This window comes from Crassostrea angulata, chromosome 1, assembly GCF_025612915.1.
Source record: "Crassostrea angulata isolate pt1a10 chromosome 1, ASM2561291v2, whole genome shotgun sequence".
NCBI classification, from domain to species: domain Eukaryota; kingdom Metazoa; phylum Mollusca; class Bivalvia; order Ostreida; family Ostreidae; genus Magallana; species Magallana angulata.
Genome location: NC_069111.1, coordinates 14,906,196 through 14,930,645, shown reverse-complemented (window position 1 = coordinate 14,930,645; position 24,450 = coordinate 14,906,196). Strand labels below are relative to the sequence as shown.

The window sequence follows — 24,450 nt, the reverse complement described above, 5'->3', positions numbered from 1 at the left end:
TTTTATTTTCAGCTCATCATCTAGCTCATCAAGTTCAAGGTCAAGGTCTAGAACTCCTGAAAAAGTCATTGTTGCGAAATCCCAATCAAAAGATAGGTCTCCATCGCCTGTTGAAAAAAGAAAATCACCTTCTCCAGAGCCTAAAAGGAAGTCGCCATCCCCAGAACCTGCCAGAAGATCACCATCACCCCCAGGAAGACGGTCTCCCTCACCGGTTCGTAGAGCATCTATATCCTCGGCCTCATCTACTTCAACTGTGCACGTATCAGAGCCTGAGGATAAGGAGGAAACAGATAAAGTTTTAATAGGAAAGTCAAGGCAGTTAGATTCTCAACCAAGACCTACACCAATAGTTAGGAAGGATTCCGTACCTGTTGAATTTAATTACACGAGTTATACAGAATCGGTTACAAGTGGTGATGTTGGAAAATCCATTACAGAGGAAGAATCTTTTAGACCACGGTCTCCACTTCCTAAGGAATTTCAATATAAAAAACAATACGAGGATTCGCCACCACGACAAGACAAATTGAAAAGTTTCAGAAAGAGTTCTACTTCATCGAACTCGTCTTCAGATGGAGGTAAGAAACAATTCCCTAGCACAACAAAGCATTCCTCGTCCTCCTCCAGCGAGTCGGAAAATGATGAGAAAAAGAAAAAAATTAGAAGAAGTTCAAGCTCCAGTACCAGTTCCACAGAAGCAAAAAGAAAGTTTGGAGCAAAAGCTACAAAGGATAAAAAGAGTAGTTCAGATTCTGATTCAGATAGTAGAAAGAAGAAAACCTCGAGCTTTGTTTCCAAAAAGAAATCTAGCAGTTCATCAAGTGAGTCAGAATCTGATAAGACAACAAAGATTCCATCACCACCAAGGAAAAGCCCATCCCCACCCGCTGTTACAAAATTTAGCAGGAAACCATCTTCTTCTTCCTCATCGAGCAGTTCAAGTGACTCAGAGTCGACGACAGCTAGAACAGAAGATGGAAAGAATAAATCTAGCCCCCTAAGTGGAAACATTGAACAGCAAAGCGTGACCATTGAAGAGCAAAGGAAGGCGAGTGTTCCTCTTCCAGTGTCTGAGGAGTTGAAAGATGCGAAAAAGTCAAGTAGTTCAAGCAGTGGTTCTAGTAGTTCATCGGAAACGGAGACGGAAGCCCCTAAACCATCCGTAAAGCCATCGTCCCCTCCTGTTCAGAGAAAAGAAGAAACTGTTATTACAAAGTCAGAAGAACAAGCAAAGCCTACAAAATCTGTTTCAAGTTCCAGTTCAAGCAGCAGCGACTCATCAGAAACAGAAACTGACAGGTCAGAGAAACCTCCTGTGACGAAAGTACCATCCCCACCTCCGGGACCGAAACCCTCATCTCCTGTCATAGAAAAAAGAGTGCAAAAACCAGCGGATGCCACAACAAAACCGGCGTCAAGTTCAAGTAGTTCCAGTTCAGGCAGTAGTGACTCATCAGGAACAGAAACTGACAGATCAGAGAAACCCCCTGTGACGAAAGTACCCTCCCCACCTCCGGGACCGAAACCCTCATCCCCTGTCATAGAAAAGCAAGTGGAAAAGCCAGGAGAAGCCACAACAAAACCGGCGGTAATTTCAAGTAGTTCCAGTTCTGGCAGTAGTGACTCGTCAGAAACAGAAACTGATAGATCCGAGAAACCTGTTGTGACAAAAGTACCCTCACCACCCCCTGGACCAAAGGTGTCTTCTCCGGTCATTGAAAAGATAGTTGAAAAGCCAGCACCAGATACAGAAACAAAAAAAGGTTATTAGATTGCTTTTTTTATCATTTCTCTTATTTAATTTTTAGAAGTTTACTTTAATGATAAAACCTTAATTTAGATGTATAGTTTGTTTTACTTATATGTTACTGTATCATAAATGTACAGATGAGTCAAGTGGTAGCGAAGACAGCAGTTCTGATTCTGGTTCTTCATCTTCCGACTCTGAAAGCGAGAACGAGGAAGAGAAAAAGAAATCCAAAGGTAATGCACTGTGTTCAAAAGCTTTTACACAAATGGAGCAAACTATGATTTCATATCATAATTTTTTTTATTTACTTCAATATGATGATTCTGATTAAATATATCTTGCTAGTGAGGGCAATGTTGCCATAAGCAATTGTTTAAAGCTCAGTCAAGAGTTATTGATGACTACGTTAGGATAAGATAACTGTGATAACTTGATGACTACGTTAGGATAAGATAACTGTCAACAATTAACACATCTGTTTTCTCATCTACAGGGCAGGGCGAGCAGCAATCTTCTGGAGCAGTACCCACCTAACACCCCCTCTCTCTCTCTTTCTCTTATAATTTGACTAACATGCTGTTGTAGTGCACTCCTATATGTCTGTCTTTGTTCTTTGTTCTCAATCCACTAATCTTCTGTCTCTTATTTTAACCAGATTTAAATAATGCATCTAGATGGTAACAAATACTGTTGTAGAAAGGGAAGGAATTTAAATCTTACTTTTTTTAATAATATAGATTTAAGAATTTCAATTCAGATTAATGTAGTTTTGCATCTATATTATTTTTATTGGTGCAGTATTTGTTAGGTAATGCCTTAGAAGAACAATTCTATTTTTGAATGTTTGGAATTTTTGTAAAGAAACTTGAATAATGAAAGGATACGTTTTATACACCACCTCCCCGTCCATTGAAGTACAATTAATTTTCACAAACTCTTTTTAAAAGTAGTTCTTGTGTCTTTGTCCACATTTTTTTTAATCCTATGTAATAATATGCCGCTGCTGCCCTCCCAAAAGAATTGCACTGGTCATAAAATTCATTCAGATCAGACACCGAATTATTTATGTTGTATGTTACATTCACCTTTCGACTAACATCTTCCTATGTTCCTCTGTTAATATTTATAATTCTGCTCCACTGACGCCCTTCCGTGAATCAAGACAGTTAGAAATAGGTATGGGAAAAAAGTAGATTGTAAAGTTTTCGCATGCACATGGTGGCATTGAAATAGTTGTGGTTTTCACTTAATCAGTTGATTTTTAGTTAATGGCCTGTTTATTGATTTTTATTTGCGTAGTTTTTATGATTGCTGTGTTAAAGAAGAATTCTCATTCTGGTTTTGGATGAAAAATATTAATCTTTTGATTTTGAAGTACATGTAGTAGAAATTGAATTTTAACTAGAGAAGTTTTGTGCAAGTTTTTGATAATTTGATAATTAACATCAAGAATCAACGGGTATTAGGGCGATGCGATCAGTTGATAAACCGAGCATATTTATAACGTCAACATGTTTCATAATTAATAGTTTTAATTGTTTCTTTCTGAAGCTCTAGTATACGCATAAGAAAAAACATTCTATGGATTTGTGTTAAGTGTATTTCTTTCAAATCTCTTTTAGATGTATTTTTGTAATGAAATCTTGTTCACTTTTCTGGTAGATTGATCGTCAATCCTATCCTTAAATTTAGTTTGTGTTGTTGAAAAAACATTACTTTCTGCGATGAGACCTTTTGTTTTAATTTTTTTAAACGACCATTACTTCAACATTTCTTTTAATTTAATGAATATAGATTAAAATACTAAATCCTGATATATATTTGCCGTTGTATACACTGCGAGACTTTAGTTATGCTTATTTGAAATATCAAAAATAAAATTTACTGAAATTTAAAATTTAAACTAATTGCAGAAAAACCTGAGGAAAAAGATATAAAGAGTGATTCCAATGCGAAGTCTGTTAAAGAACAAAAAGATTTGCCTATCAGCGAGAGTGATACTGACAAGAAAGTCTCGATTTTCAACAGTGACACTGATGGTGAAAACATGCATGGAGGTAGAACACTTGTTTTGTGAAACTTTTCAATTTTCCAATTGCTTTTATTTATTAAAAATGGTAAATCTTGTCAAAACTGATTCTGACCATTAGTATTCAACAGCAAGTAATAAGCATTCATGTGAAAATGTCTCAAAAACGTATTAAGTGATATATCTGCATTAATTTTTGACAGGAAATGATCCTGATGAGGTAGAGGCTGGTGGAAAGGGTGCTACATCTTATTTGTCCCGAATTGGAGTAAAACCAGGCATCCCAGTTGAGGGATCCGTTACACCAATGTTTGAGGGGAAATCTGATATAGATCTTAACAGCATAGCTCTATCCAACGAACAGGTAAACACATTTCGAATAAAATGGGTTTTAATTGATTTATTTTACATTTCTTAAGTAAAACACTTTTATGCTTAGTTGTTTTAACTGTTATTAAGAAATTTTGATTTTATTTCAGGTAACTGAAATTTCGGACTATTTGGCTAAGAAAGACGACATCAAGACATTCTCACTCAGAAATGCGTGTCTGGACAGTGACAAGTTTGAAAACATTCTAAAAGCTCTGAAAACAACAAAATCAGAAATACAGGTAGGTAATCTTTAATTATTGATATCAGGAAGGTTCATTTTAGGTATCCATTTTTGTGACCTTCATTACATTCTCCTTTTGATTGTAGATGATCAATATGAACCTGAATAAACTCAACGCAACTTCTGCAAAAGAGATTGGAGAACTTCTTGTGGAGAAACCGTCGCTACAGATTCTATTGTAAGAAGTTTATCTTCAGTGCAATTAAAAGATATGAATACTTTATTACTAGAAAATTTATTAACATGACAATTTAAATGAATTTTTGTAACTACAGTTTCAATTTATGTACTGGTAGTGTAGTTTTACAATGTAATTTTGTTATTGGACTTTAACAGACTTCATGGGAACCCAGTCGGAGACACAGGAATCAAGTACATTTCAGAAAGCCTGAAAGATATTCATAGCGCATATCTTTCCCACAAAGACGAAGAAAATCCACCAAAATACTGTCGGCTTCTGGAACTGGATCTTGGAGATACTGCCATCGGAGATGAGGGAGTTGAACATATATCGACTCTTCTAGAATCCAACACATCACTGAAAACACTGAACCTAAATGGGAACACCAAAATCACAGTGGCGGGATGGAAACGACTCGGAAAGGCGCTGAAAAAGAACACCACCCTTCATACGTTGACTCTGGACTTCAACAAGATTGAGGATGATGGCATCGCTGGTCTTGTCAGTGGATTGAAAGACAATCAAACACTGAAGGTGCTGGAGTTAGAGGAAGGGTCTATTTCTGATGAAGGAGGAAGGAAGCTAGTGGAGTTACTCAAATGTAACACTACCATCTTAGACATAACTGTCTCACCAGGAAATGCCATATCAGAGAAAATTAGAGGAGAAATTGTGAACTATCTTGGCCTTAATAAAGCTGCCGCTCAACCTTAGTCAAGTTAAATGATTAAATATGTTGCGTTGTATTTTTTCTATGTAGACAAGATGTGCTTTCAGTTTAGGTGTTTATCAAATAAAGCTAGTGTAATGTAATAAACTAAGAATTTTTACTATGTAGAAAGTGCTTCATGAACAGGTTGAAAGGTAATTTAGCCTAACGAATTATTTGCATATTTTAAATAGTGATATCTTAAATTGCTTAAATGTAGCATATTTCTATATTTGACGAAGTCTGTTATTAAGATAATTTTTGGAAATTTTTATTCATATCAGTAGTAACTGAAAAATAATTAATATTTACATGTAGGTATTATAGAATTTTATGTTCTTGTTAAAATTTAATTTTATTTCTTGTTACTTGGTTTGTATATTGCACTTAATCCGTCCGTTTTTACATTTATTTACAATACGTTTGTCCTTTTTCAAGTTTTTGTTTGTGTCTGGGATCATGTGATAGAGTTTTATGTTTGCAGAACAATAAATCATGAAACTTGAAGTCTCAAAGAACCCTGTGATAAATATATAAATATCTCTATATCATTTCTAATGAGTATCTGAAAAGTATTAAGGCCTTCATATTTAATGAATGCTATTCTTTATATTATCTTTAAAGAAACAACGATTTCATTACATACCCTTTTGGATTTTACAAGAATGTATAAATATGTTGGTTGTGAAAATATTTTTTTCTTACTTTGTAAGAAGATATTTTTGTATAGGTTTAACGCCATTGCTCAGGCTTGATTAGTACATTCCGTGCATACAAATGGATAAAATATTCTTAATCAAGGAAGATGTATAACTTTTGCTGATATTGTATGATTATACATGTATTTGTGAATAGTGATGTGCTTGCAACCCAGCTGTATCCATTTATTGTTGTTTTTATTTGTTGATGTTAATCAGTCCTCGTCTGCCATTCGGTGTAGCCTTTGCATAGTAAATAAAACTAGACTTAGTCAAATGATGTTCCTTATTAATATTTTTATCCATATCGCATTATACATTGCAAATATGGAAGTGTTTTTAGATAACTGAGATGAGATTTTTGATGGAATTCAGATATAAAAAATATTTTTGAAATAATTAGAAAGCAAATTATCGAAGTAACACTAATCTTGTGGAGTAACAAACTTTTAAAAAAAAAATAAATTCAGCATTTGAGTAAAATTTGGCGGAATATTGCACATACTTGAAGAATGACCAAACAAGCCTGTTTTATCTCATGCTACAATGCAGAGATGACTAACCAACTTAAATCAATATAAAGGTATCGAATCATCTGAACTTCCTGCTTCTTGAAAATGTAAAGAAGTCACATAAATCCATCATCGAACAAATTTATTATGAGATTAAAAGTTTACATACGATATTTCGGTTATTGACCCGCTATGCAGGTGTAAAAAAATTGAATTGAGACATATCTTGCTTATTATTTGGGTTTAAAAAAGCCTTATTACACTGAACCGATGACGCTGAATTTTACTTCCTTCTTGTAAAGATTTATTGATGATCTGCCATGCATGTAACAGGTGCATCCAGAAATCAATACATGACGACCCAAAATACAAAGGGGGGAAACTACGTATCTACATGTACATCAGCAAGAATAAACCGAAACTTAATGAGTCTAATATCTTGAATAATTAAGTTATGCATACTATCTTAATATTAGGGATAAAAGAAAAATCAAAGGCACAAACCATAATGCTAGTTTACTGTTGTAAATACACACAAAATAGAAAGTGTACACGTGTTTGTAAAAAGTAGGTAGTCCTACTCCTAAACGAATTTGCTGATAACGATATTCAATACAGTTTATATTAAGAGGAGCATACGGAGGTTATCCATATCGAGTCTCCTTGCAATTGACAGGCGTCCCAGCAATCAGCTGATAAGATTATTGAAATACTGCACTCTTTCTAGTGATCTCAACCCCTTACTGGGTGCCCCGACAATACAAAGCAGCTGTAATTCTACCCTTTAAACGTGATTTTACCTAAAAATTTACACTGTGCCGCGGCGATTTTCATTTTGTGTGTGGGTAAAAAAATGGATGGCGATGTGGTCGCTATATTTGGATGTTGTTGTTCATGATGTCATGGAAGTTGTATAATCTTGACGGTAGGTATTGATTACAATAGCTCTTGTGTCATTGATCATTCAAACGGAGATTGATTATGAGTTTAAAGTGTTGTACTTGATTGGATTAGAAATAGGACAAGCACTATTAACGATCACTCTAAGAATCTAAATTCTCGCAAAAGCAATCGCTGCAGTGTATTTGTATATTCAGTTTCTATCGATAAAGAAATAATTAGTTAACAAGATGTTTATATATGATGACATTTGATGTTGCTGAACTGTTGTGTTGTATCTGCTAACCTGACGAGGAAATGTGTTATATTAACGATCTCGAAGTAGGTAAAACCTAAAATAGAATATGGCGACTTTTAAGAACAAGTGTTGAAGATGTTGCAATTGACGTTTTTTAAAGGTATGAATTAGCTCTTATCTTCTAGATAACTTCCAAGAGCAAAACATTTTACAACACCTGCTTACTCGATAACTTCGATATCAACTCGGATTCATGTATTTTAAATCAGTTTGAAATACTCGTCTTTTATATAGACCATATCTTGAACCTTGCATATATGTAAAAAGTGTAAACTTCATAAGACCGTTTTCTCTTTGAGTAATGTTGCGAACTAAAAGAAGACCGTGGTATAAAATGGCAAAAATCGATAAATACTTGAATAAAGTGCATTACTTTTTTGTAACGAGACCTTGTCTGCGTTTACAGTTACTCGATTTAGGAAAGTTCTTGGGATCTTTGAAAATCATTACTTTATATCGATAATTCATATGTAGTGCATGACATGAATTCAAGAAAAAAAACCGTATAACATATTTGAAATAGAAATAAATGATTTACTGCTGGATTTACACATTAATCTTAAACACAATGTCTACTTCAAAGAATGGACTTTGTTTTTTAATCTAAATCTAGAGGTATAAAACTGCTTATTAAAATTATTGTCAATTTGATATAATTGATGATTATTGGGACCTACATGTAAATGAATCACTGCAAAGGAGTGCTGTTATTCTAAACCTCTTCATAACAAACTACCGTAAATTTGTCATACACGAGTTTGAAAAAAAAATGATTTTTTTAAGAAACTGCCAAAATAAATTTGATGCATGTGAACCTAAAGTATCCTATAGTTAGCTATGTCATTTCTATTAAAAGTCATCTTAGTAATACATAAACTGATATAGAATTCTGTTATCTAATAATATGGTTTGTTGAAAGTTAAAAATAAGACCCAGTTTGTCTTCGAATGTCCGATATCATTGAAATCATAACTGTCCATTTCTACTTCTTAATCATCTAATAAAAAATGAATAGACCCTCACATTCCTGTGTAGAAAATTTAAAAATTTGCTCGTTGTTTACATAATTACATCAAATCAATTGCAGAGTTCTTACAAAAAACCCTATTAATTAAATCCAAATATGAACAAGGAATGTTAGTTTTGCTCTGAACGCTCATAAGATAAGTAGCATTCCACCTATTTTGTACAATGAAATGTCAGACCTATCAACGTTGCATTCATCTGTAATAAAGAGAAAAAGATACACTAGCTCTAGTAACCTTGAAAAACTTAAACAGACACACTTGGTGTCCTTTACACTGTAATTGTTAGACCGTAAAGAAATTCGTTAATACATACAGCTCTTAATTCAATTGTATTTAAAAAGATATTTTGAAACTCATGTAGTTTAATCGTTTCTATCATATTATTCTTCGTCTTTCTTTAGAATTGTGTTTAGTTTGCAAAGCGTACAAAAATAAAATAAGGCAGGGTCGGTCTGAAAGGCAACATTACAACCTATAGAGGAGTCTTTACGATGTAGAAATACACACGGGTGAACTATCAGCTGTTTACAATGGATCCCTCGCATAATTGCAATTCATTCTCACGGCAGTTTACTGTGTAGTTTATTGTCCATTACGGGTTGAATAGGTTACAGAGATTAAGGTCTTAAATTGCTTTAATACTTCCTCATTCAAAACAATATTTTCTGTACTAGTATCATTTTCCCTACGGCTTTAAGATCATTTAAAAATTATATTCAACGTGTTTTTATATCACAATTTAATGTTAGAATGAATAAAATAATAGGAAACTTGACCTTTTGTGTATTTTTGGTTGTTCACTATCAAATCAAAGCAACTGAATCTAGACATAAAAAGCACAGCGTTCCGAGTTTGCTGTATTGATTAAAGATACCATGTTTAGAAAAAAAAATTATCTAGAGATAAGTAATTTCAATGTATCAAGATATAAAACATTCCGTTGCAACCATGAAGTTTTTTTTACAGGATAAAAAAATAATGTCATCAAGTGGTTTCTAAGCAGAAAACAAAATGGCAGTACCAGAAAAGAGTTATGGCGACGATATGGCAGTTATTGGGGATCTGACAGAGGATTCTCTTCTTCATGAATTAAAACGACGATATGAAAGAAATATCATATATGTAAGATACCCTTTAATAACTCGTTGCATCCTTTCAAAGTGTTATAAACTGTAAACTTAACATGTAGAATTGATGGCACTTGTTGAATCCTTCTTCCCAAGTCAAGGGTTTACAACCCGCCGTTTGTGGGCAGAGATGGGGATCAGAAATCCTTGGTTTTGGAAGATGGTTCAACCCTACGTGACTAAAGTTTAATTATGTTGTCATGATATCTGACCCCAATATTCGCAAATGTTGTATCGGGTTTACACCTTATTGTCTGTCACTCAAAAACTAAGCACTATCTTAAAACAACTATATTGCAATACATGGCGATTCGTTTAATGTGTACACTTAGAGGTTGCCAACAATTATCTTCTTCTGAAATAAAGTTATCAACATTACCATTTGAAATATTTCGTAGCTACTCGCTGTTACCTAATCACAAATGGTATCTAAATATATGTTGTCTTTTAAAACTTTTTGTCACTCTATTTGCAATCCACCTTTTGTTATCTCTTCATATTTTAACTTCTTTCGAGTATTTCAATCAAAGCTAGACACAAAACATCCAAAGATGGGAATCATCGAGACATATGAAATTCGGGGAATAAAGTGAATGAAAATCTTCAACAAACATTGATCTAGATACGCCGATAGTTAAAAGAAAGTTTCAATATTGGTCATCCGTTGATTAAACATCCCAACTTGTTTGCACTCTGACTACCAGAAATGCTTTAGAGCTGCAAGATAGATACCAAACTTTAATATAAGGAAAACCATTAAAAATCTCTTCCATTTTATACATTTAATGAAGTGTCTTACAAATTAAAAATTTTGTCAGTTTAAGTTTTCTTGACTGTGAACTTAGACGTATAACGGGAACAAATATATTTTTGGAGAAAATTATAAGAAAACTATTTAAAGTAATATCTGACTTTATATTGTATATTTTGATGAAACTAAGATTTGTTTAATTTGTGATCATGACCCCTTAACGCCAGGGTTTGCCACAACGAATAATCGTAATTCTAGTATTATTTGTAGTTATAGAATCAGATGCAAACTAATACTACACACTCACATGATTCACGCAACCCTCAGAACTTTGTTTAGTCATGCAGATATTTTAGAAAATTTATTGCAGAATTTCGCTTACAAAATATTAGGCATTATAAGCAAGCTGACTGTTTCTAGTTAACAAACTTTAAATTATGCAAACAATAAACCTCGCAATAAAAGTTAGAAATACTATATAATAGCTAAATTTGCATACAAATCATTAAGTGGAATTTTAAAAAAAAAAAGGAGATGTTTTGCTATGTTTTCTACCTTCAATTAAAGTAAATACAATACAGATCGTTCGCCCATGATTTGTTGCAGTCACTTAAACTACATGTTTTTGAATAGTGACGGGTGTTTTACATTCATTCATAAAAAACAAATCAGTACTGTCGTCTTTAATATTGTGAATTTTCATTTTCAGCGCTGTGAAATTTAAAGTACATGTAATAGGCTTCACAAATCATATCAGATACAATTGAGACAATCAATGATCCTGATTTAATGATCATTATCTTAAAATACATTATAAATGATATTTTCATCTACTGTATGTTTTAAGAACATTGTAATAAAACCAAAAGAAGCGCAAAAAGTGTACCCGCTAAATCATACACTCTCCATTCATCTAACAGTACATAAATCTAAAGAGTATACATGTAATACATATTTTGGTAACAATATTTACGTTCAAATGATTAATTTTTTTTTAGACTTATCTTGGAGACATACTAGTGGCCGTCAACCCAAACATGATGCTGCCAATTTATGGAGGGGAGGTATGGACAAAACGAATTTACTTGTTAAATACTAAAATTTACTGTCTGCGACAGATTTGCCCTCCTTGCCAAAACATAGCTACTTTAAGCAAATATAATTACTGAAGAATCCTCGTTTATATTTTTATATACAGTAATGAAATAAGATTATTATTTTCAGGTGGGGTTGGTTTATTCTGAAGCCAAGAGTCTTAAAGATCAGTCTCCACACATATATGCAATTGCAAGTAAAGCCTACAGGAATTTGATATGGGGCAGAGTCAACCAAGCTATTCTAGTCAGCGGCGAATCAGGAGCAGGTAGCGAACGTCTCATGTTAGAATAGTTTCTTGCATTTCATTATATGTGCAGGTGATACATCTGTTGAGTGCATAATGCGTTTGTAGAAATATTATTATTATCATTTTATTAAAATATCATTGATGTAGATACATGTACATGTAACATTGTAATCTATTAGAATAAGAGATATGAATAATTTCAATTCATCTGTATAATTTCATTATAAGTATTTTTATACTACATGTTCTTTGCAACAAAAATGTGATGTTTTATCAATCTTCGTGCATTGCTTCCTTATTGCCCAATATCGTTGGTAGGTAAAACGGAGAGCACGAAAATGACAATAGCCCAGCTAGCCCGTATGTCAAAGTCACAGGAGCCAACTAAACTTGCCGAACAAATAGTCGAGGTTGGGTCATTTACAAAATAAATATCAGTATTATATGTATTTATACATATAGTAACAAAAGTTACAAAAACAAAAGTTACAATGTACGTTTTATTAAATGGGCAAGAGGATAAAAAATTGTGACTTTCATTACAGATAAACCCTATACTAGAGGCTTTTGGAAACGCTAAGACAACAATGAACGACAATTCCAGTAGATTTGGGAAGCTCATTGAAGTCATGTTCAACAAGCAAGGAAAGATTATTGGAGGTAAAGGGTTTAATGCTCAAAACCCTGTAAATACAAGCATGTTTCAGAGTATTTTTACACAAAATCAAGCAATTATTACAGTTTTCATTTGCATGTCTATTCAGCAAAGGTGACGGAACACATGTTAGAGAAAAGTCGAGTCGTACACTGTGGAAATGGTGAAAGGTCCTTCCATATATTCTACTATATGTTTGCTGGATTGTCTCAATACGAAATCGAACATTTCTATCTGAGTCGTCCGGAACACTACAGGTAATATTATTTGTTGTGGTCGTGTCCCTTTCCATTTTGATAATCTTTTAATCTTCTAAAGAGAAGAACTATATATAAAGGTAAAGGAAAATATTCAAACTTGAAGTTGAAATATTCGGAATTTTTGACTGATACAAACTAAGCTAAACGCCCACTAAAACTCATTTTTTTGAATTGAATTTTGACCCTATACTAGAAGTATACATGTAGCAATAGAAATTGTACATATCTATTCTACCAACGTAGAATCACGGACCCTAGACACGGGGCACCAGTTTTTACTTCTCAAATGGATTATGAGGCAAACAGGAGCGGATTTGAAGAATTGAAAGAAGCCATGAATGACACAGGGTTTCCTTCTCAGGTGAGACACAATTCATGAAAATACTTCAAAGAATTCGTCAATAATTACAACGGTATTCAATGTGTTTGCTACTTTTCAGATCGTTAATATAATTTTTGCCATCATGGCTGGCATCCTGCATCTCAGTAACATCGACTTTGCTCCAGACCCCGAACTTCAGCAGCTCATCATAGTGAACGAAGACGAGGTGGATTACGGTAACTATTTCTTTTTACTCCATTCTTTTTCTACTTACATGTAATCGTTTGTTAACTTTTTAAGAATATATTCTAATACATAATATATTTGCTTAGGAAGCCGACTACTCTCCCTGCAAGCTGACGACCTGGTAACAGTCCTGATAGCTTCATCAAGCTTTGTCAGAGGTTAGCATAGATTAAAACCTTTATAACAACATTCAGTTATTCTTCTTTTTAAAATAATCTTACAATCGTTTTGAAATGTGCATGGCATGATGATCAGCTATTGGTAAGGTGTCTTGAAATTTAAGTTTTATTTTATTATTCTGTGAAGGCGAGAGGATCGTGAGACTGAAGTCAATGCACGAGGCGTGTGATGGCAGGGATGCCTTGTGTAAAGCCCTATATAGCCGACTGTTTACTTGGATAGTGAAAAGAATCAACCAAGTCATTCATGTCCAGGACGACCAAGATCGGTCAGTTTTTGTAATCTTTTTTTTTTGTTTCTCTCCTTATGGGTCTTCATTTGGTGCTAGGTTAACACGTCGTAATTTATTTGAATACATCTTCTATAGGTTTATTGTTCAACACAGTTAAGTGGGTCTGAATAAATCAAAGTACTGAAATACTGAAAGCCGGGCTCTGTTGGTGTGTCTTTATGCATATTGCGTAGTAAAGACTGAAAATCTCTCTCTCTCTCTCTCTCTCTCTCTCTCTTTCTCTCTCTCTCTCTCATGCTTTTAATGTCGGCAAAGCGTCAGAGAGCGACCAAATTTTGTAAGCGGCTATAAACAAAATTATGTCTGTCTAGAAGAAAAAAAGTTCAATAGTTGCTGCCTTTAATTTTGCAACAAGTTCTAAGTATTCAATACTGATTTCTTCATCGCGCAGCAAAGTAGTTCATGGAAATTCATGTGCATTGTATGTGTCCAAAATGCACAGTCTTTTTTAAAAACACATTATTAATAAGAAAACTTAAAAAAAGAAACAAAATGCCGACACTTTTGACAAAACGTGGCTCTTTGTGTAACTATTTGGTATGGAGGAAGCTTTTATTTTGACGCTGTTTGGCTTTTTGTTTACTTTTGAAATTGTGCTATTTATAGTAACATTGGCGATTTGCCAAGCAGAGCCCGGCTACAAATGGGTATCTGTTGACACAAAAATTTCATAAATTGATGTAAATTACATTAAATAAGTAACAGAAAATATAACTTATACATAAAGTTATCAAGGCACACATTGAGGATCATTTAGATATATATTCACAGTTTCATTACTGTAGATTCCTTATTTTACGCGAGTACTTAATTCCGCGATTCAACGATTTTCCATCAAATCGCAAGAACATAAAATCGCGAATGTATAAATTTTATCATAGTTTCATGTAGATTACATGTGTCCTAAAATTAAAAGCGAGATTTTAGAATTCGCGAAACGTGTCTCTCGCGATTTTACGCGGATATTAATTCCACGCTTTTAATTAGGAATTTACAGTATATGATACACTTTTTTTTTAATCAAAACCTATATTTAACTCTTTCTTTGTAATCTACATGTATAGGTATATTGATGCTGGAATTATAAGCTTACTGGACATGGCTGGATTTGAGAGGTTTCAAGTGAACAGTTTTGAACAGTTGTGCATTAACAGTGCTAATGAACAATTGCAGAGCTTTTTCAATACTTACATATTTTCCTGGGAACTGCAAGAATATCAAGCAGAGGGTATTAAACAGCCAAAGATCAAATTTACCAACAATAACGAAATTCTTGGTCTCTTCTTTGATGTGAGTTTGAAGCTTATAATACTCTATCTGTGATCATTTTACTATATTATCATGAATTTAATTTTTGAAGTATCTTCAGACTTACGTATTGTTATATCTTGAATAGAGACCTATCGGATTGTTTGCCATTTTGGAAGATGAATGCAGATTGCAAATGTCAACAGATGGCACATTTGTAGATCACATGAATAAAGAATTCGGGAAGAATGATGTATATAAAAGGTGCAAATCAAGAGATCCGGTTTTTACAATCGAACACTACGCAGGCCAGGTAAGTTGGGGTTTTTAAGTTAAGTTTTTTGGAGGTTTTTTTTATTTTTTGTTTTTCTGTTTGTTTGTCTTTGACTGTTGTTTTAAATGCCTTAGTTTAAGAATCAATAAGCCGCGACATCATATTAAGAATTTGAAACTCACTTTGTTTTAGCATTACATTCTGACTCCTTTGCAATTTTACATATTAATAATATTGCATTAAACAGGTCACATACAACGCCATTGGTTTTATTAAGAAAAACAGAGAGACGTTGGGTACCAATTTCATAAGCCTTATGCAAAATAGTCACAACTGGTTAATCAATGAGCTATTTGATGACCGACCTGACAGTTACACCAGGTAATACAGTCTATTACATATGATAGGGTTTTTTTTTTTTTCAAAAAAGCGACATTACATTTTATAAATTCTTCGGATTGTCTTAATATTATTTTCATATTATTTTGCTTGAACATTGTTAGAAACATTGACAAACGGAACAGCCAATGGACGGTACCTGAGTGGAACCAACCAAACATGCCAGCGTTAGGTCCAGGGGAAACCCTCTCAAAACGAGCAGGAAAGAAAATAAAACAAAGGTGAAGATTAGTGATAGCGAAATTGTCCTTCAGCTCTACCTTTTACAGGGACAATGAAATTATTTTGATCAATCGTTATGTTTATTCTTATATCAGCGGATTTTTTTTATATTTAGAACAAATATAGATCGCCCACTCCCTGCTATACCCAATTCGTCAAGTACTTCAACAAGTGTTCATTTCAGGGTAGGTCAAATATGTTAGACACTTCGTCCTTTATGAAAAAAGAACTAGGGTTTGTAATAAAGGTTATGTTTTAATATGGGTTTACGTGAACTACTGAACAACGAATAGTTTGACAACTTAGCAAAACATGTTTATATTTGAAAAAATAAGCGTTTCGTCGATTATAACAATAAGACTTATATGTAAAATAAATCTTATAAATTGATTAAAATGAATTTCTTGGAACTATGATTTTATTTAATATGCTAAATAAATTTAATTCAGAAACTGAATATAATTGTATTATCCGATTATTCTTCATTAGCATTTAATTACTTGATATTTTAAGTCAAGTTAATGCCTATTTAAGTTTACTGTTTTGTTTTTTCTTCAGAATTCACTTGCGTCTCTTATGGAGAATCTCAAAGCATCAGAACCCCAGTTCGTTCGGTAAGGCTAGCTTTGTATAGCATTGTTTTATTTTAAATTCTTTCATCAATTCGATTTCACTCAGTTAATGTTTTGTTCTATGTAGATGTATTCGGGCAAATGCAGAAAAACAATACGGATTTTTTGACGTAAAACTTGTTCATAATCAGCTTCTCAACACTGGTGTATTCGACACGACCAGAATAAGAAAATTGGGATATCCTACTCGTATGCACATGCAAGATTTCATTAACAGGTATTGTCTACCTCTCACTTGTGGATGTTTCTTATAAATTGCTAAAAACATTAGGTATTGTGAGATTCTAATAGTTTGACATTCATCGGTTTACTCTTGACTCTGAAGATAAAATTAATACATGTATGTTAATTTCTAGTTATTTTGTGTTAATAATTCAAGGGGCCTACTTTTGTTACCATTTATCAAGCATTTTTTTTAAAAAATGATAAACATTTGCAATAAAATATTGTTTTCATGCAATCATAAATTAGGTATAAAGTAGTCGGCTTTCCTGTTACTGGATCCGTTGAAATAAATCCAGCCAACTGCGATAGAATATTACAGAAAGCTCAACTGTACGACTATCAAATTGGAAAATCAAAGGTATGATCTGACTGCTTTACCAAACACTAAAACGAATCTCTCTCTCTCTCTCTCTCTCTCTCTCTCTCTCTCTCTCTCTCTCTCTCTCAGTGTGAATCATATGGACTTACCAGAAACTTTTTTTGCCTCGCAGGTGTTTCTGAAATACTGGCATGTGGATCAACTAAACATGTGTTTGGAAAAGTTTATCTCGGATCTTCGTTTGATTCAAACTACAATTCAGATGTATCTTGCCCGTAGAAAGTTTCTGGACATGATGCAATATATAACATATTGCAAAGATCAAGTGTTCTCTCTTGGAAACATTGTGGCCAAAACAGGAGATCAGCTGTTTCATATAATGGTTTCAACGAATGATCTTGACAAACATCATTATAAAAAAAAAGTAAGAGTGATAAAGTATTTTTTTTTCCTTTTGCGTGTTTTATTTACAGACACAAAGAGTTAAGTCTCATATAATAAAACGTGGGATCATTTAATGAGGCTTTTTTGTGATTTGCTAATGTTGTAATGGCTCGTCGGGTTGTTAAGTATGTAGTTCATCAGCTTTTGCGTGCAATAATTAAAAAATGTTTTCGTTTATTCATTTTGCACGTGAATGTTAATTTTTGGCAAGGAGCTACCCACAGAATAATTATACGAAAATTGAGTTACAGTTAATTTTGACTCCACCAGTATGCAAGTCATAATGCTACTTTAAAATCCTCATTTTGAATTGAACAGCTGGAAGAGCAAGAACTGAGGAGAAGAAGTACCAGACAATCTCAGTATGTCAGGAGAGGACTACCGAGGCGTATGGATGACGATATATACGACGCTCCAGACTATGATAGAATGGAGGATAGTTTTCACTACGGTGGTCAGGTGCAATCCGAGTATTATAATTCTAGGTATAAATGAAAGCAGTGAATTACTGGTAACTCGTAATGGATTAAATAGAACAGTTAACAAAGAATACAAATAACATGACACCTTTTAAAGCAATTTGATGATAAATTCATTTCACAGCCTCAGAATGGCTTGGTAATAAAGGAAATAATATTTGATTTAAACGATTGCAATGAGTTTCTTTTTTTCTCAAAACTTTTTTTACTTTCCATCCGTTTAGATCTGGGTATGGTGCTTCAAGACGTCAATTGTATCAAATTGCCCAGGTATAGTTCCTCATATCTAGAGCCAAAAAAATAACTTATATTGATTTTTAATTAGAAAAATACCACAAAATATTTATGCATATATGTATAATTTTGTACATTTGAAATACTTTTTCGTATACTTGGTAAAAAAAAGTTTGATAATATGATTTTAATATGTGGGATGACAAAATATTAAAGAAGGAAGTGGTTATTTAAATAATCACCATGTAACACAGTCACCTGCACAAATTTAAGATGGCCTTGTAATTGATAAACACACCCATAACAATATGTTTCGTGCGTTATAAAGCGTCCGTCCTCCTATAGTCGCCCTGTATCGATTTCAACGTTTATGCACAGTCGAACACAGCGTATATAGCGCCTGGGTTAATGTTCTATCATCAGTGTTTGGGGACTCGGTGGTTGTGACATGTGTTACATGTAATTCTAATCCATGGAGAACAGTATTATTCAGGTTTGCCAGTCTATTTTTTTTCTCCTCCTAATGTCAGTTGCTAGTGTTTTGGGGGTTTTTTTCGTTTGTTAACATTAAATACTTGAATTTAGGAAACGGGGTATCGTAAAGAAAATTCTACTTACTTACAGGTAATCGTCGAATCCAAGATTTAAAAACAATGTACATTGTATTTAGTGTACAAAATGTAGAGATATTTTATCATTAGGAACAGTATACATACATATAGTATCCAAGGTATATTATCTTATTTTTTTCCGTATACACATACTAAACATTTTTTTATTAATATGATATAAGTTTCATTTGCACATACAATATATACATGTAACCATAATTAGCACATTTGACAAATCCGGTGACAAGATCAATTTCAACAATTTTAAGGCAGGGGAAAAATACACATGCTAAAATGATAACCATTTCCGATGTCGTATTATAATAATACATTCTACAATTTGTTTATAAATAAAAAATTCCATTTTTCTAATTCAGGAATCTCTGGCTCATTTATACGCAAAATGGAAATCTGTTGATCCTGATGCCTGGTGCAAAATAGTTTACCTCGAAAGAGATAGAATTGTTCAAAAGTTTTACATACTAGAGAGAGAGGTGACCATCGACGGAAAAGTTGGTTCAGAGTTTGACGGAGAAAGGTAACTAAGGACATTTTTTTCAACTGTTACTTTGAAGCTTTCGTGTACCCTCTCCGTTTTATTAGTTTGAACATAACAAAGTTAGTTTCTGTGATCCTAAAATGACATTATTGTTAATAACTTTCGAGGGTAGTTTTTTTATTGCTATTTTTCAAATATTAATGTTTATTTAGACAATTAAAGTAAAGAGAAAAAAAACAAACAAACAATGCAAACAAATACTTTTACTATTAACTTCCTGTTCATGATTTAAGGCTCACTGTCGCCTCGATAAAGCACGTTTTTTATTATCATTTCATATTGCTATTTAACAAAGATAGCGGGTCATGTAGCAACATTTCCTTTCAAAAAATATTCAATAACAACAAGAAAAATAGAGAGATTTCATGTTTTAAAGTTTTTGTATATGAACATTTCGTATTCGGAATGGCCATTTAAAAAAAATCACATTTTCTATGGATTTTTAATCATGGTACATTTATTAATATCAATTACTGAATATGGTTTTTGTTTACCTTCAAAGAATAAGCCTGTCCTACTTCCGTAATGAATATCGGGACGACGAAACAGCCAGTATATTGCCTTATGTTGGCCAGGTGCGTTTATAACTGTAACACGAATGATTCCTTGTAGAGTTTGTAACGGTTGTGAAATAATTTTAAGGTAAATACAGTCACCGTAGTAAAAAACAAAAAACTGCTCACCTACATTCTTCACTCGAGTAAACAGAGAAAAGAAATGTTTTTTCTTTAATTAAGAAATGTTTTATTAAAATTACGTTGAAACAATTATAAAGAACTTATATTTGATCGTCATTTATTCATGATACAATCTAATCATCCCTTGCAATTAATTACATATGTATTGAAGAATGTCTAAGCGATCGATTCATTTCCCGGTAGGGAGTAAAACTCCGGAAAGACATGGACGGGAGCATCACGGCGACACGGCTAGGCAAGAACCCCGTGATCGTGAGAGGCCATGACGACCCCTCAGAACACTGCTTCTCTCTGGATGTCATCAATCACGAGGGGAAACTGCCTCACCATGTGCCCGTGAAGGTAAACTTTACAATACACTAATACATCGTATCTACATTATATTTTGTTTTGATGCTATTTTTACCTTAAATGTACATGCAACATAGATTTTATTAAACAGTTTTAAATGAGTGTTTTCATATCTTGAATTTTCATCTGTTTTTATGTGTGTGTGGTTAATTGCCAAGGCGTATTAGCCCGCTTATTTTGATATGTTCAACCTAGTTATTCACGTACGTTTAAGTACAGTGGTGTACTGTTTGCTAGGAAAATTTTTTGTATCAGCTTCATTTTCGCTTCTTGGAACCTCGCTGCATTTGGTTTTTTCCAAGACGTGTTTAAGTGGAAGATAATTATGTTACAAGTTTTCGTTAAATCAGCACAAAAGTATCAGAACGAATTTTGAACAGGGAAAAATGATATAAATGTGAGATTGGTCTGTCAACAGTATTGGATATGTTTTTGATACATATTTTTCTGTTAATTCTAAACTGCAATACAAAATCTAATATGAATATACACATGAATACAATTGTTAATATTAATTATCTCACAGATATTTGACATGGAGGAATTTAAGTGTCAAATGGCTATCCAGATGAAAATTAATCCAAATGGTGACGACACCATCTTACGATATCAAAGCGTCACGTGTTTAAGTCTGGTGAAAGATGGGATAGAGGCTGGGGATACACCTTGTTGGTTGCTTGTTATCAACCTATGTGCTTTGAGAGCAATTGACGATCCTAATGGTAAATATTGTAGAAGAGTTATTGATAATTATCTGAAAAAAGCAACATAAGAATGTAACATTATAACACCGGGAAACGCTATTTTTATTTATCATTACGGTGTTAAGATATCGGTATGCTTCATATTTTAAAAAATAATAAAAAGAATTTACCTTAGTGATTGTGTATCTAACAAATCTATAACTTTATCATATTAAATATAGTTAAAACACACGTCGAACAAAAACTGGCAGAGTTCGCCGTTCGCACAGAAGAAGAGTTGGAAATGGATTTGGAAAAACAAGAAAAGAGTGACGAGCTTGCGGCCAGAGTACGTGGTTATGTAATGATTGCATTCCGGTTGCATATAATATACATTATGATACAACTCTCCGCTGATTCAACCAGCTGCTGATAGAAATTAAACAACTAAACATTTAGCCTATTCAACAGATGCAAGTATTATTCAATCTTTTGAAAATGCTTATCATTGACGTAAATAATTGAAACTATATATTTCTCTGCTGTAGCATAAGGAACGACATTGGTCCAAGCTTAACCAAAGAAAGGGGTTGGAGGGTTCAGAAGCACCACTTAGAAAAACCAAATTTGAACTAATGAAGAAAGATAAAAACATTGGTGACAATCTTCACTACAGCTGGGAAATTGAAGCTCAAAGTAAATATTTCGAGGATTTTTAATAATATTGTTGTTTTCAACATCATATGATATACTTGATTGAGAATATTTTCAATGAAAGATACTCGACACCCTGTGGCTTCTACTTTTTATGGAAGTACGTCACTAAAATGGCGATTTTAACCCATTAAGAAACTGTTTACGTTGCCAGTAGTTGGTGTATATCGCTCTAGCGCAGTGGTCGAAACTTTGATCTGCAGGTCCAGAGCTCGAATACTACAGGGACTTTGGTTTTTATAAATAGTGGTAAAAATTGTAAAAGTCGATTTTTCCCCAAAATCGAAATTTTTTCTTTTATTTTCATGTCAAACACGTGCTAGATTTAAGTTGTTTAGACGTTTGGGCTTCCATACAGAACTGTTTCCAGATGGGTGGAGGACTTTTAAGAACTTATCTACGTAGAATTTAATAGGCATTAGTAATGAATGTTTTAAATAACATCGTTTATGAAATTTTTTTTTAATTAATAAGGATTTTCGAAATTTAGGATTGGCACTAACACGTTGTGTTGTTTACCTTTAGAATCAAAAATGCTGCATTTGAATGTTGAGTATCTGCAAGAGCATTACGAGGAACCGGAGTCTCATGTTGGAGGGTTAAGACATGCTGGTTAGTATCATGATTCTCATATTGATAGATATGAGGCTTGTGGAAATATGCAGGCCTTATATATAATTAGTCTTTAATTAATTAATAAAATAATATTATAAAATAATAATTTTTTTTAAGCAGTTATATTATTTACTAGTGAGTAAAACTTACATTTTCTGTTGTGAATAAACTTTTTTCTAGGACGAGGGCACCCCGGAAGTGTCATCAGTAGCATGATGTACCCAGGGAGTGGGAGTTCCGTCCGGAGAGATTGGGCAAAGGTCAAGGTCGCTATAAAACTAGAAAAAAGGATGGATGAAGAAGCGTTACAAGAAATAGTCGAAGACGAGGAATCATAACATACAATTGGTCTCCAGTCTTTCAATGTGTTCCCTTGCCCGGTATTAAATGCAATATTTTTGACATGTACAAAACATAAACGGAGAAAAACATGATTGACTCCAAATAAGACAATACCATGACGTGTATTTTTATGCTTATGTCTGATTTGATGTTCATTGTATATTTTACATTGTACATTTATAGAATAGTGTTCTATTTTACACCATTGTAGACCAGAAATGCATAAAATTTCAAACATACATGTAACACATTTAACTTCAACTATATTAAACTTTGTTTTGTCATAATAGAATGAGTGCCAACATTTTACACTTACTTTAGTATTCAGATATTTTGTTCAGTTTTTGTTTTGATTTGAGAGATTTTATGCAAGTACTTTCTTGAATTATCCATACAATCAATATTTCTTAATAGAAATACGTTGTTATACTGTATTGGGGTTCTTCATATGTGAAGTACAATAATGCACACATCAGTGTATGGTTTGACTTCAAGACTCTAATTGAATGTAAATATTGGTCAGTTAATCCATTTATTCCTTTTATTCAAAAGATGTTTTTACAATTATACAAAATAGCTTTTTCAAAGAGAGTTTTTGTCACCTGTTCCAATATACCTACATTACAGAAAACTTTTCATTTAAGTACGAACCTCTTGTGTGGAATTTGATCAACCATGCATGCATTGGGTGAAGATTTTAAACAATTTTAATGATTTATTCTTATGTATATAAGGTAACATTGTTGACCTTTTGTGTTAAATATGAGTATAATGCATATAATTATGCAAGTTCGAATATTATTCCCTTGGTTGTAAATGTCTGTTTAACCATTGCAATACTAGTAAAAGTTTTGAAATCAAAATGACTTGAAATCATATATCCAGTTAAATGATGAATTTTTATTTTATTTATCCAGTACAGTTTTACAGGATATTCAGTATGAGTAACTTTTGAAGATTTATATGCCGTGGTAAATATATTTTATAATTGAATTTCATTATTTTCTGTTATCTAACATATCTAAACATGTTTTCATAATAACTTCGATATTTGTGCATAGCGTATAAATAATATAATATGTAAATTCCTGAGAGCGGAACTATTCATCATTTAGATCTTTTGTTTCGGGGCAAACTGTGGTTTCTAGGTAATTTGTTTGTGAAATTTCGTATCAAATGGAAGCTACACGGGTGTTGATTCAATGTTTACTCAGCAAAAACCTAGCTGCAGTGAGATTAGGTCTCATGGGAAATTAACTCACATGTAGATGAATATATCGATTTATCAATCAACGTAGTATTTCCTTGTGTCGGTAAAAATTTTATCATCTGTAGTGTGTTACACATCTAAAAATTGAGGTAAAGAAAGGAAATTCATTTGACACCAACTGTTGTGACAATTTCATTCTTGTTAATGGGTCATGATATCCATTTTCGTCCACCCCCTTGCAATAAGGATCAACATTTCTATCAGTCATTGACCTCCATATTCGTCCGTTTTC

At 33.1% G+C, this 24,450-nt stretch overlaps 2 protein-coding genes across 7 annotated transcripts in view; both read left to right on the top strand.

Moving 5' to 3' along the window:
* The window catches only part of LOC128163884 (glutamate-rich protein 3-like), a 32,851-nt gene extending 26,591 nt beyond the window's left edge, over positions 1–6,260 (top strand). For all 5 annotated transcript variants that reach the window (XM_052827598.1, XM_052827591.1, XM_052827583.1 and 2 more), the window contains 7 exons: positions 13–1,766; positions 1,891–1,986; positions 3,667–3,810; positions 3,986–4,146; positions 4,262–4,393; positions 4,482–4,573; positions 4,732–6,260. In XM_052827598.1, coding sequence (XP_052683558.1) covers positions 13–1,766; positions 1,891–1,986; positions 3,667–3,810; positions 3,986–4,146; positions 4,262–4,393; positions 4,482–4,573; positions 4,732–5,290 — 2,938 coding nt within the window. In that variant the 3' untranslated portion in view covers positions 5,291–6,260. The remainder of the gene's footprint in view (positions 1–12; positions 1,767–1,890; positions 1,987–3,666; positions 3,811–3,985; positions 4,147–4,261; positions 4,394–4,481; positions 4,574–4,731) is intronic.
* Positions 6,261–7,198: 938 nt separating this feature from the next.
* On the top strand, positions 7,199–23,811 carry LOC128157534 (myosin-IIIa-like). 2 transcript variants are annotated; one of them, XM_052820128.1, is made up of 30 exons: positions 7,199–7,420; positions 9,688–9,843; positions 11,598–11,663; positions 11,824–11,962; positions 12,263–12,354; positions 12,490–12,604; positions 12,709–12,856; positions 13,103–13,220; positions 13,300–13,417; positions 13,514–13,585; positions 13,734–13,875; positions 14,964–15,189; positions 15,296–15,460; positions 15,669–15,802; positions 15,925–16,041; positions 16,158–16,227; positions 16,601–16,656; positions 16,742–16,891; positions 17,146–17,257; positions 17,391–17,642; positions 17,981–18,147; positions 18,366–18,411; positions 19,364–19,524; positions 20,048–20,120; positions 20,427–20,585; positions 21,121–21,316; positions 21,520–21,626; positions 21,826–21,973; positions 22,517–22,603; positions 22,787–23,811. In XM_052820128.1, the coding sequence occupies exons 2-30, from the start codon at positions 9,733–9,735 to the stop codon at positions 22,942–22,944; spliced, it is 3,705 nt and encodes a 1,234-aa protein (XP_052676088.1). In that variant the 5' UTR covers positions 7,199–7,420; positions 9,688–9,732; the 3' UTR covers positions 22,945–23,811. The 2 variants fall into 2 exon arrangements, with proteins under 2 accessions (XP_052676088.1, XP_052676099.1); XM_052820139.1 differs by lacking the exon at positions 7,199–7,420 and adding an exon at positions 7,533–7,793.
* The last annotated feature ends 639 nt before the right edge of the window (positions 23,812–24,450 follow it).

Coding starts and splice junctions, on each gene's coding strand:
- LOC128157534 (XM_052820128.1), top strand. CDS start 9,733: ATGGCAGTACCAGAAAAGAGTTATGGCGACGATATGGCAGTTATTGGG. Junction 15,803..15,924: donor CGACCTGACAGTTACACCAG/GTAATACAGTCT, acceptor GAACATTGTTAG/AAACATTGACAAACGGAACA. Junction 16,228..16,600: donor CAACAAGTGTTCATTTCAGG/GTAGGTCAAATA, acceptor TTTTTTCTTCAG/AATTCACTTGCGTCTCTTAT.